The sequence below is a fragment of the Doryrhamphus excisus genome, chromosome 22 (assembly GCF_030265055.1).
Source record: "Doryrhamphus excisus isolate RoL2022-K1 chromosome 22, RoL_Dexc_1.0, whole genome shotgun sequence".
Taxonomy (NCBI): Eukaryota; Metazoa; Chordata; class Actinopteri; order Syngnathiformes; family Syngnathidae; genus Doryrhamphus; species Doryrhamphus excisus.
In genome coordinates, this window is record NC_080487.1 from 13,658,206 (window position 1) to 13,671,232 (window position 13,027).

General features: G+C 42.4%; 1 protein-coding gene across 1 annotated transcript; it reads right to left on the bottom strand.

Moving 5' to 3' along the window:
- Positions 1–1,797: 1,797 nt before the first annotated feature.
- On the bottom strand, positions 1,798–12,760 carry LOC131109820 (choline O-acetyltransferase-like). The gene is made up of 15 exons (XM_058062194.1): positions 12,616–12,760; positions 12,314–12,401; positions 10,470–10,661; positions 9,327–9,445; positions 7,608–7,661; positions 7,352–7,532; positions 6,304–6,481; positions 6,057–6,226; positions 5,900–6,000; positions 5,699–5,827; positions 5,516–5,638; positions 5,297–5,438; positions 5,154–5,216; positions 4,929–5,066; positions 1,798–4,849 (listed from the first exon to the last, which is right to left on the bottom strand). Exons 2-15 carry the CDS (start codon positions 12,350–12,352, stop codon positions 4,589–4,591), a joined length of 1,890 nt encoding a protein of 629 aa, XP_057918177.1. The 5' UTR covers positions 12,353–12,401; positions 12,616–12,760; the 3' UTR covers positions 1,798–4,588.
- Between the last annotated feature and the right edge of the window lie 267 nt (positions 12,761–13,027).

Below are 13,027 nucleotides of genomic sequence, written 5' to 3' on the forward strand. Positions count from 1 at the left end.
CTAATAATAACCTATAGTCATATTCTTAAAGAAGTCTTCTGCTTCACTTCTCAACGGCGTTGAAGCACAGACCCCGGGTTACAAACAAGTCCGGAAATGTTCTCCCATCATCACTCCCCAGGTGGGCATCCGGAATTGATCAGGACGTCCAAGCCCTGCAGCCGTTGTAGCTGCTCCTCGTGTAGCCAAAGCGGACATTGTCGCAGCCGGCATTGGCTTTAGCAACCCTGGTTGACGCCCTTGTCGATAAACTGGAAGCTGCACAGCGGGTGTTGGAGGCGTGAGCTGATAGACACGATATGTTTTTAGCCTTGGGGTCTTCTGGGTAATTACAATGAGAGTGGACAACCACAATAAGACGCCTGTGGCTGAAGGCGTGAGAGAGTAGAGTTTGTTCATTGTTGCAACCAAGGACCGACAAGGTCAATCAAGATCTTCTCAACACCTTCCATGATTGTTCTATTTCATAACCCACGACCCCTGAGAAGACCGGATTGCCCCCCCCCCCCCCCCCGTCCCCCGAAGGAAACGAATGAGAGCGTTATTGCTCTACAGAGCAGGCGCAAGAAAATAGATGGATGAGTGCTTATTAAACGTATGATGGAGGCCATTAGTTTTCTGCAAAATGGATCCGCATCCAAATCCATCTCCAAGCGTTGCTTGAAGTCTGCATCTCAAACATATTAGAATGCAAATCAGGATGGTGGTAGTTTGGTAAGTAATTGTTGGCTTTTATGCAAATGGAGCCAGTTTTTTGGGGAGGGTGTTGAACTATGTTGCCGTAGTAAAACACAAAAAATGTGTTCATAAAAGTATTTGAAGAGCGCTAACAGTTTGCAGAGAACTCGGTGGCGTTATACTCCATACTGGATACTGCATACCAAATAAATCCTGACCTCCATAGTGGCACAAGGGCTGCTTGGAGGATGTGTCCGAACATAGTGCTCCTTGCTGGGCTTTGCTTGGCTCTGTACTCTGGTTCTCCCGATAGTGGTAGTAGTAATATCACGATATTTGATTAGGACGAATCAACCGGTACAGTTGGTCAAATCCAAAGTTGATCGAGTCCTTCTTACTTCTAGGTGTGCAGGATCTAATTAGATCTAAATTTTTAAAAAATAGATTTTTTTTTTTAAGTTATTGGTTATCAATACCACATCAGACTTGAGAAGCATAAGTTGGTATCGGGTTGAAAAGAAGCTATCGTTTTGGCTTACCATGTAGCATTTGGGTACTCGCTCGACCCGGTTCGGTGGTCTAAGCAGTGGAGTGGTCTGGTTGCTCAGTACAAAAGAGTCCAGTTTGAGTTCCGACCAATTATCAGCCTTCCGTTTTGGACTCAAACCAAAAAATAACAACAAAGAAAACAATTCAACGCTTTACATGTCATTTTATTTTTGTTGTTGTGTATTACAGTACAATTTAATCACATAATACCCTAATTCAAGAAAATACTACTGCATAGCCATCACAAACCCAACATCATTTTATTTTCCTACAGCTTACAATAAAAATAGGAATATATTAGTATTTCCTATACATAAGTACTTCTATATACTGGATAGTATTGTTTGGATATATGATCAAAAATACTGTCTTTATATTAAGGCTGCATTTTTTTTAAATCTGCATATTTAATAATATATATTTTATGTCACAATATAGTATTTGAACAATTATAATGATCATGCATTTGTTGCTGATTGGATGTTAAACGATTAAAATAGCAACTTACACAGACACATGACAACATCGTATATTGGCATGATGACAATTGTTGTGTTTTTTTTTGTTATAACATGACCCACGTTAAAACACACACTCTACACAGGGAACATCGACTATTAAATATTGCACATGTGCTCCTTTATGGTGATATAACTAGATAAAGACTCACTGCACTTCTATATGGTATATTGCACATTGACCCGACTTTAGATTTAAAAAATAAACAACTAAAATCCTGTACACAGAAACACAGTGGTTTGCCTCATACGCCACTTTTACACTGGAGCCTGCTTAAAAGAAAACTGCACTTTTTTATTTTACGTGTCATCCACAATCCTTATGTGAGACATAAACGTGCTTATTGTACCCAGAAAGCCTTTCGGAAAAACATTCAAAAAGTTTTGATATACTTCCCCTTCGTGGTTTATGATTTTTTTTTTCCACACTGAAATGTTTCAGATCAACAAACAAATTGAAATATTAGTTAATGGCAGGGCGGCACGGTGGTCTAGTGGTTAGCGCGCAGACCTCACAGCTAGGAGACCAGGGTTCAATTCCACCCTCGGGCATCTCTGTGTGGAGTTTGCATGTTCTCCCCGTGCATGCGTGGGTTTTCTCCGGGTACTCCGGTTTCCTCCCACATTCCAAAAACATGCTAGGTTAATTAGCCACTCCAAATTGCCCATAGGTATGAATGTGAGTGTGAATGGTTGTTTGTCTATATGTGCCCTGTGATTGGCTGGCCACCAGTCCAGGGTGTACCCCGCCTCTTGCCCGAAGACACCTGGGATAGGCTCCAGCACCCCCCGCGACCCTCGTGAGGAAAAAGCGGTAGAAAATGAATGAATGAGTTAATGGCAGCACAGTGTGGAAAAGCCTTTCTAAAGCTTTGGGACTCCAGCAAACCACAGTGAGAGCCATTATTCACAAATGCTAAAAACAACGGTGAACCTTCCTAGGAGTGGCTGACCCACCAAAATTAACCCAAAAGAGCACAGCCACGATTTTTCCGAGAGGTCACAAAAGACACCACAGCAACATCCAAACTACTGCAGAACTCCTCGGTTAAATGTCAGTTTCCAGACTCCACCATCGGAAAAACATCCAAAACAGCCAATAAATCCACAATCTGTAATTACAACCTCAGATTATGTAATGGAGCGTTTGTAGCTGCCACTTTTTTTAGCTGTTTATATATCTTTTAAACACGCAGTAAAGAGAAACATGTTTGTTTCTCTTGTGGATGATGAGGTAAAACTTCAAAAGAAAAGTGCAGTTTTCCTTTAAAGGTACATTGCTATTGCTATTGCTATCGCTATCGTGAACACACACACACACATCCACGCTTCTTTTTCTATGCTAGCATTAGCATCACAGTCTCTTTGGTAGCTTTCATTTGCAATCTTGTCACGTTCAAACACTCAACAAAAATAGTTGACCCGCTACGTTACTCTTTATATGAACTACGCTATAATATACACGCCGGTATATTAATAAATAAATACATAAATATACACACACATGGTATATAAATACTGTCTATAAATAAATAAATAAATATATTACTGGTGTCAGTCACAGTCTGATAGAGGAGATGGCGTACAGAGAACATGGCTTCAGTTTCCTAAAAATGGCAAAGTGGTTGCCTAGTTCCAAAACACACGATATGATACGATACACGGTCAAATATCATAATTTACTGGACATACGGTACTGAGTTAAGGCCTATCTTGATGTGAAATCAACTCTATTGCACACGCAACAATGATCATCTCCATGAAACTCATATTTTAGAGCCTCCATTACGCTTGTACGCATTTTGGCTGCGCGGCATTGTGCAATTTTGCGTGACAAAATGTTCTAATTTGCGGCACCTAGAATTTTCACAAGCTAGTCATGAATACAGTATGTGTTATCTTCGCAGTATCTTCTTCCAACCATCTCAGTCTGGCCTAAAGGACTTTATCTCCAAGGCCTCTAACATTTAATGTCCCTCTGATGTACTCCTTCCTGATCCTATCCATCCTGGTCACTCCCAATGAGAACCTCAGCATCCTCATCTCTGCTACCTCCGGATAACATGTAATGTCCCTCTGATGTACTCCTTCCTGATCCTATCCATCCCGGTCACTCCCAATTAGAACCTCAGCATCCTCATCTCTGCTACCTCCGGCTAACATGTAATGTCCCTCTGGTGTACTCCTTCCTGATCCTATCCATCCCGGTCACTCCCAATGAGACCCTCAGCATCCTCGTCTCTGCTACCTCCGGCTAACATGTAATGTCCCTCTGATGTACTCGTTCCTGATCCTATCCATCCCGGTCACTCCCAATGAGAACCTCGGCATCCTCGTCTCTGCTACCTCCGGCTAACATGTAATGTCCCTCTGATGTACTCCTTCTGGATCCTATCCATCCTGGTCACTCCCAATGAGAACCTCAGCATCCTCATCTCTGCTCCCTCCGGTTCTGCTTCCTGTCTCTAGACCTAACAACATGGCTGGTCTCACCACAGTTTTGTATACCTTTCATTTCATGTTAGCCGAAACTCTTCTATCACGGCGGACATTTTTTTCCACCCGTTCCACGTACTTTTTGTTTTTGCATGAGTTCAACATCTAGTAAACAGGAAATAACGTAGAATGGGGTGATGCTTGCTGGTGCCTGACGTCATGCAGGACCAAATAATGCCAGGACTGCTTCACTGATGCAGGAAGCAGTGATGATGACGCTGATGCTAACGCGTACCCATGTGGGAACAAGACACACGGATTGACATTGTTGACACGGATTGTCACGGAAAACTGCGGAACAATGCGGAGGCAAAATGCGTGCAAGCGTCGAGACCGCTTAAGTTTAGCTATGTCACCGATCTGTGAGGCCGGCCACCTTCCTGGCCACACCCTTCCTGCGCCGCCTTGGTCACGGCGCCACACAGGTCCCTGATTTCCAGCAGGCCCTCATTCAGCGCTTTGACGAAAACTGCCGAACTCGTCTGCGTGCTCTCCCAGAAACTCGACACGCAGAAAACGATGTGATCCGGCTGCGGGTTGTAACAGGCGCCGTAGCCGTTGGGCACCACCGGACCGTAGCAGCAGAACATTTCCAAAGTGGTTGACATCTGGAGACCGAAGGAAATGATCAATTGCAGCGTTTTCTGGGTTATCGATCTGATCTCGGATCTTTAGAGTGAACCAAACCTGGCTAGTAGAAAGGATGAACTGGTTACTGGCGAGATAGGTCTCATCGCAGAAGATCTCCGGTCGCTCCATGTTGAGCTCCTTGGAGGTCTTCAGTAGTCCAAGGAGATGATTGTCTATTGCCATTCCTGTAATGGCCTTAAAATGGGTTCATTTCAGTGTTTTTAAGCTGAATCCGGTCAATATCGTAACTTAAGTACGTAGTAGTTATTTAATCGTACTTACTGCAATAGTGTAGTTGGTTTGGGCGTGAATAGCATCTCTTAGTTTTTTCATTTTTTCTACATCCTGGAAGTAAACATAAAGGCCAGTCATATTTTTGATGTGACGAACAAACATGGAGGTCAACGGCAAGAAAAGCGTCTTACGGTGTTAGCGGTTCTTTCATCGGTCATGGATTTGACAAAGACCAAAGCTTCAGCAGTTGCCGAGCGAATGTTATCGACACGGCCATTCCGGAAGCGCCTCATGGACGCGCTCTCGTACGTGGAAACCAGCCTTCCGTTGCACCTGTCGCACGAAGACATAGCAGCCATCGTAATTTTGTGGAAGTGAAATTAGTTTGATTTTTGGGTGATTATTTTTACTTGAAAAATGCAAGCTGCAAAGCAACTTGTATAAAAGCATCCGGACTCATTTTCTGCTTCTTGATGAATTCTTTTCCATAATCTTTGAATTTGAAAACGTCCATGTCCAGATTATTCACCAGCCTGGAGGAAAGACACAAAAAATGTCAACTGTGTACTCGCTGTCTTTAAACATCGATTTACCTTTGGAGTCGCTCTCCTGATGCCGCAAGGAGCCCCTGGATTCGGGGGGTGCATTTCCACAGAAGTCTTCTCGGAGCGGGAAGCTTTCTTGCACTGGACTGCTTCACAGCTTCTGATGGAGTCCCGGCTCTGTTTCGAAGAAGAAAGCCATTATTCAGCGTCTTACGGAGTCCTTTCATGCAGCTTTCATGCAACACTTACATGTATTTAGTCAGATATTCGGAGCATTGCCCCAGGACTACGCCCTCAAACGGGGAATGGTCACACAGCACTCCGCATATTCCATCCATGCCTACAACAAACTGAGCGAAAGTGTTTCAACCGATGTACCAAACTGTGGATTTTTCATCGGTCTTACCTGCATGGACTTGTCATACCAGCGATTTGCGCCATTCTTCTCCTGACCGCCACCGTGAAGCATCAGCAAGGCTCGGTTGGTGTCGCTAGGCTTCGTCCCACCGGCTTCATCCAGGCATAGCACACAGAGGCAGCTCTCGATCAGGCCCAAAGACTCCCTGTTGTCCTTCTCTGGAGGACAGACAAAAGTGGCTTGTTGATGTGTCTTCATTTTAGCTCTAATGTCCTGTGAGACATTTTCCACAGACCGTTTGTTAGGGTGTCTCTGGCTTCCGCCCACTCCGATCTCCCATCAGATGTCAGGATACCAAAAGGAGGGGATTTTTCTTCCTCGTTTCCTGCCATTGACGTGATTTTCTCCAGTTGGGATAAGATCTCTGTCTCGCTAAGCGGCTTGCTGCTGGTGACGACATCCAACACGAAGAACTGCAACGGGAAAATCCGACTTTTCGTAACCGTCTCATTTGGTTACATGACAGACGCAAACGTCAAAACTGAAAACTCGTACGTAAAACTGTCAGTCTCGGATATCCGGTAATCAGGTAAACAAACTCAAAGAATCTCTCCGGCAAAGTGGCAGATCGGATCAGTCCTAAGTCAGTTGAGTTAAGGAGAGTCTCGGGAACCATGTCCAGATGACTCTGTTGTTCTTCGGTTTGTTGGTTCAAAAACCCCGACACCTCAATTTAAAACAGACTTGTTGAACTTCGCCCATTTACGAGTTGGAACGGAAGCCTGCGTAATAGCTAGCATTTAGGACAAGTAGCAACTGAGGCTCTAATTAATAAATTAGCTCTGAAGACGGAAGTCTGTTTGTTGGGGAAGATGGTTCTTAATCGTTTGAACCCTCGGGGGAGCTGTAAAGCTAGAGAAAGTCCATTCGATTATCGTTCCTTGGCTAAATCGTGGGTTTTCCGAGATTACGAAATAAATTATAGTTGTTTTGTGGTAGTACTATGGTCTATCGGTCGTCAGAACTTCGAAATACAAGTGATATGTTGTGTTCTGGTTGCTAGGCACCACTTTTTTAGACCAAGGTTTTTTTTTTCTCTTAAGTTTGATTCAATAAATTCAAGGTTAGCTTGTTAGCTAGCGACTGTTTTGAGTTTATGCGGCATAAGAATTTCGCAGTGTGTTGTTAAGAATGATACTCGGGGTCTAAACGTTACCATAGTTTTGTTTCATGTCTCCAGAGCTCCAATAAACCGTATTTCCAAAGTCATGCTCAAACACTGAATTCGATATCGCGGGAATTCCAATTCGGATCTGGAAGCATTCAAACAACGGACAACTGACCTGGTTCTTGCACGCTACGATGACATGCTCCGATGTCGAAGACGCCGCCTTCATCTGGACCTTCAACGTGTCTGTTTTCAAGCCTGGGTAGCGGTACGACGTGAACAGGCGGGAGTACTGCTCCATGCACAGACGAGTCCCAGCCAGCTGGCCTCGGGCGAACTCCGCGGGGAGCGCTCGCCTGAGAGACATTCGTCGGCACTCACGTTGAGTCTTCGTTGCGATGTGATGTATTTTTGCGCGTCAATCGACTTACGCGTCAATGAGGGCCTTGTACTCCAACACACCTTTGATGAGACGAGACGCGTATCTGAAAAGAATTAGGAAGTTAAGGTTTTCCCTCAGGCCTCTTCCGGTGGGCAGCCATGATGAGGCGCACTCCCGTCTCTTTAAGGACCGGCGCTAATGACATTAGCGGAAATTACCGGACTACACAGGGAACGCTTTCATGGACTGGGAAGCATTTACGTGGGTGGGCGACACGGCCAACGAGGGGAAACACCGAGGCTTGTCAGCTCGTATGCCGCACGTCATTCGTCTTTGCCATGATTGTGTTTACATCAATGTGATATGGGATGGGGTGGGGGGGGGTCCGCCAAGCACCACGTACCTAAATGAGGCCTGACCGGCGGCCTCAAAGGAGAGCTTGGACTTGTCACTCCCAATCTAATAAGCGTGTGTGTCGCTAGATGATAGCAGGTGCTCTGGAAATATGAAATATTCAGTTTCTGCATCGAAGCTGACAAAAGCTAATGATGATCAGTAGACTCTTCTCGTATTCGCCGCACACACGGGACACATTTTGGGTGTTCTCTTGTGGGTTTTAGTTTGTCTTGAATGTACTCCACTTCCAGACTCTACCAAAGTACTTGCCTAAAATATTACCTTGACTCACACGGAATCGAACACAATGTATCCAAGGCTACTCCAGGATAAAGTATCAGAATTAAATCTCAAATGTTGGTATCACCTCGTACTTCGGTACGAGGTACATTATTTAAAAAAAAACAAAAAAAAACCCTTAAACTGTATTATGGAAAGCAGGAAGTGAACAAATGTAACAGTTAGTGATTGTAAAAGTACCAGATGGAGGGGTAGGATTTAATAAGCTTTGCTTCTTCCTACTCCTTTTGGACATGTGGAACTGGGAACTGATTATGGGATGCACTCAATTGGAATCTGATGAAAATAAAAATAAATTAAAAATAAAAATAAATTAAAAATAAAAATAAATTAAAAATTAAATAAAAATAAAAATTTATAAAATACATTAAAAAAAAACAAAAAACTAAACTTAAACTATATTAGGAAAGCAGGAAGTGAACAAATGTAACAGTTAGTAATTGTAAAAGTACCAGATGGAGGGGTAGGATTTAATAAGCTTTGCTTCTTTTGGACATGTGGAACTGGGAACTGATTATGGGATGCACTCAATTGGAATCTGATGAAAATGAAAATAAAAATAAATTAAAAATAAAAATAAATTAAAAATATAAATAAATTAAAAATAAATTAAAAATAAATTAAAAATAAAAATCAATTAAAAATAAATTAAAAAATAAAAAATTATAAAATTAATTAAAAAAAACAAAAAACAAAACTTAAATTATATTAGGAAAGCAGGAAGTGAACAAATGTAAAAGTTACTGATTGTAAAAGTACCAGATGGAGGGGTAGGATTTAATAAGCTTTGCTTCTTCCTACTCCTCCGTTTCCTTTTGGAGTTTGCATGTTCTCCCCGTGCATGCGTGGGTTTTCTCCGGGTACTCCGGTTTCCTCCCACATTCCAAAAACATGCTAGGTTAATTAGCCACTCCAAATTGTCCATAGGGTATGAATGTGAGTGTGAATGGTTGTTTGTCTATATGTGCCCTGTGATTGGCTGGCCACCAGTCCAGATTGGACCCCGCCTCTCGCTTGAAGACAAGGGTAAGCGGTAGAAAATGAATAAATAAAACGTAAAGGTCTTACTTACCTGAGAGCGTCCTTCTGATCCTTAAAGGTCTGCTTTGGGAACACCATGACAGGACTGGAATTGACCGGCAGAGCCAACCTGTTGCTAAGGTACATATCCTCCAGCCAGTACTCGTACACCTGCAGGGTACATGAATACTTTTCTAACATTCATGGACTGGGTTTTGGACTGTTCAGAACCGAGGGTTGCGTACAAGCAAATAAATCTCCCATTCCACTTTGTCCCTGCTGGGTGGAAAGTTGCGTGGGTGAACGCCAGCCAGAGTGGGAGCGTGATGGATATCACTGGAGCTGGCTGGATTGTGGCCCATCGCCACCAAACTCGCCTCTGATGAATCTTATTTACTTGTTCTTTTACCGCATCCTTATCATTTATCTATTATTTATCTATCATTTGAGCTAATATCAAATATATGGATACCACTTCATCAATGAACCGGACTATTATTATTATTTTATTATGTTATTTGAATTGACTTTGTATTTCATTCTAATGTGTTAAATGTCGCCCACTCGACTCGATTCCGATTACGGTCCCCACTCAAGGTTTCTTTTTTCCCCAAATGGCCCTTTGAGACTTTTAGTGACTTAATAAATATGGTAGATGATCAATGAATTGATACAGAATGGCCCGTGTTTGATCTGCAAAGCTAAAGTGCGCTTCAATACAGTATTTGGGTGGGTATTTTGGGTGTGGGAGTGGGCGAACTACGAGGCATGTCGTGGGTGGAATAAATGAAAACAGATCGTTTTGGAGATCCAAGGAAATACGTGCAGATAAATACGGAATAGGTGCAGATTCTGGGAGATCCAGAAGGTTTTATGTGTGGGTTATTGCGTGTAGCTGCTCTATAGGAGTCCACAACTCAAATACAAAGCGTTGAAAAAATGATGACTATAGTAGGTCACCTTTAATAAGCTTTTGGAGTTTGTTTTTTTTTCAGAACTAGATAGCCGGAGTAGGTGTTTGCTATTATGTGCATTGCTAACAGTCTTGTTTTAACTGTTTGTATATCTTTAGAACGCACAAAAACGGTGTTCATGTCTAACATAAGAATTGCATGTGGCAATTTTTAAAATGTTTTTTAATGCAGCCCAAATGTTTGGACACCTTTTAAAACTACTGAGACACGTCAGTTCATACCCAGTTCTCCATCTTGTCCCTCCTCTCCAGGAGCTTCTTCTGCAGGACCTCTCCAACGCCGCCGGCGGCGCCAAACTTTTCCACGACGGCCTTGGTTTTGTCAAACTCCTCAGGCTTCACCAGGTGCTGCACACACTTCAGGTAGGTGTCCAGGGTTTGCTTGAGTGGGGGCACGGGGACCTTTGGCAACCCCTGATGTGGTAGACACACAGGTTCGATGCTAGAATCCTCATGAAAAGCACAACAGCTGTTCAGTCTCACCCCCCCCCCCCTTTCTCTGGCAGTGATTGTTCATTAGTGAGATGGATAAAGTGGCGGTGCTTTTTCCACTGTAATTATTAGACAGTTAATAATTCATTGTTAATGCTTCAAGGCCAATTAGTCAATAAATTCTGCCGCTCCATCGGGACTGGAAGATACTGTAGTTTTGTTTTTTTTAAGGCAGGGAAATGCAAATGAAGAGTCTTGTACTGTGTGATGTTTGATCATTACCATAGCGTTGCCGTGGGCAACCAGCTGTTAAGTTTGACCCACGCTTTGGAAAGGTAAAGCTATAAGTGTCGGTTTCCATTAATTACTCCAAATGAGGATCTTTGACTCGCATATTTGGAACTGATTCCTAAAAACAGCACATCGCTCCTTAACAACAGCAGCACGCTCCTGTCATATAGTTGATTGTTGGCTTATATGGAGCAGATTACCAAAAACAGCAAAGTGGTTTTGTTGTATATATATATATAGGATATTTGACTATTTGAGTTTTGTGTAGCAGGTTCTTAAAAACAGCAGACTGTTCCTGCCATAAAAATATGATTGGCTACTGTGTTTTGGTGTAGATTCCAAAAAACAGCAGAGAGCTTTATGTGTCACATATGTGGTGTAGATTCCCAAAAATAGCACAGCGCTCCTCTTTTAGGATCTTTGACTATAGTTTTTTGAAGCTGATTTTTAAAAACAGCAGACTGTTCCTGTCATATATATATGATGATTGACTCAAGTGTTTTGGTGTAGATTCCAAAAAACAGCAGAGAGCTTTGCGTTTTGCAGATTTTTTGCAGCTTTGGATAATTTCTTTGCAGTAGGCTCTTAAAAAGGACATAGCTCTCCTGTCACATATGTGGTGTAGATTCCCAAAAATAGCACATCGCTCCTCTTTTAGGATCTTTGACTATAGTTTTTTTTAAGCAGTTTCTGCAAAAGATCCTTCAAAAACAGCAGAGCGCTCCTGCTTCTGTTCTGTACTTTATGACTATACAGTCATGAACAAAAACTATCAGACCAACCTTGTTTCTTCGGTTTATTTGTTCAGTTTATTACCTGGCACAACTAAAGGTACATTTGTTTTTACAAATATAATGATAACAACAAAAATAGCTCATAAAAGTTGTTCTTATTTAAGAGTGTATATCCAGTCATTTTTATGGGTTATTGACAACAACCAATCGGGTAGCTATGGCATTTTGCTGCAAAAAAACAGTGCTTTTAAGCATTCCGTGTTGTTGTTCTCCAGGAAACATACTTGTAGTGATACAAGCCATTAAAATAAAGAATAAATTAAGAAACAAAGCTGGTCTAATAGTTTTTCCATAACTGTATTACCCATAAAGTGATGCCAGAAACCTTGCCGTTATATATATAGGGAGAACCTAATATTGTGTTTTTTACGCCCCTAGCGGTGACTTGCATGTAATGCGGGGAGCTATCCCGAGTGCTGAAGTTGCTGCTCCAAGCAGCATCACTGTATCTCCAGCATTAATACATTTTATTCTATTAAACCTGTGAGTGTTTTGCTAAAAATAAGCAATTTAATTAATAAAAATAAAAAATATAAATAGGAGGCATACTTCTGGGTTGCTGGCCGTGTCTCTTTCCAGAAGAGGCATCACTACTGTCACTGTCCGACGCAACCAGGACAAATGTTCCGCTGATACCCTGAATGCAACATGTCATGATAATAATTATAATATAAATATTTTTCTTCATGCACTCTCAAAATTATATATTTTCATGCAGTAAAGGAACTCAAATTGATCCATTCTATAGTACCGTACACACCACATAAATATGAAAGTTTTTTACCAAAGTATATTTTAAAATAGCAATTAGGTACATAACTTTTATCATTAGCAATTAAATATCATCTTACCGGATCAGACGAGGTCCACCGGCGAGACCCACATGAGAGAGAGCCCCCCGCTACATGTCCCCCCGGCGCACTCCGCACGCACGCTCTTCCATGCGGGCTCGGTGGTGACGCTCCACGTGAAAAGGCGGCATGAGAGAAAGATGCTGAAGGGAGGAAGGTGTCGGATAGTCTACCTACCCACCTCACCCCACCCCACCCCGACTCCATCATCATCATCATCATCGCGACCACAACACTACCACCCCACCCAGGAGGCGAGAAACTCCTCCCATCCGATATCTATTCGTGGAGCATATTATCTGACCCCCACCCCATCCCAGCATGACTCCCACCCCAGCATCCATACATCCATATATACGTATATATCAACACTTTTACTCATTGCAGACTTTTATAGGACAAAAAACTGTAA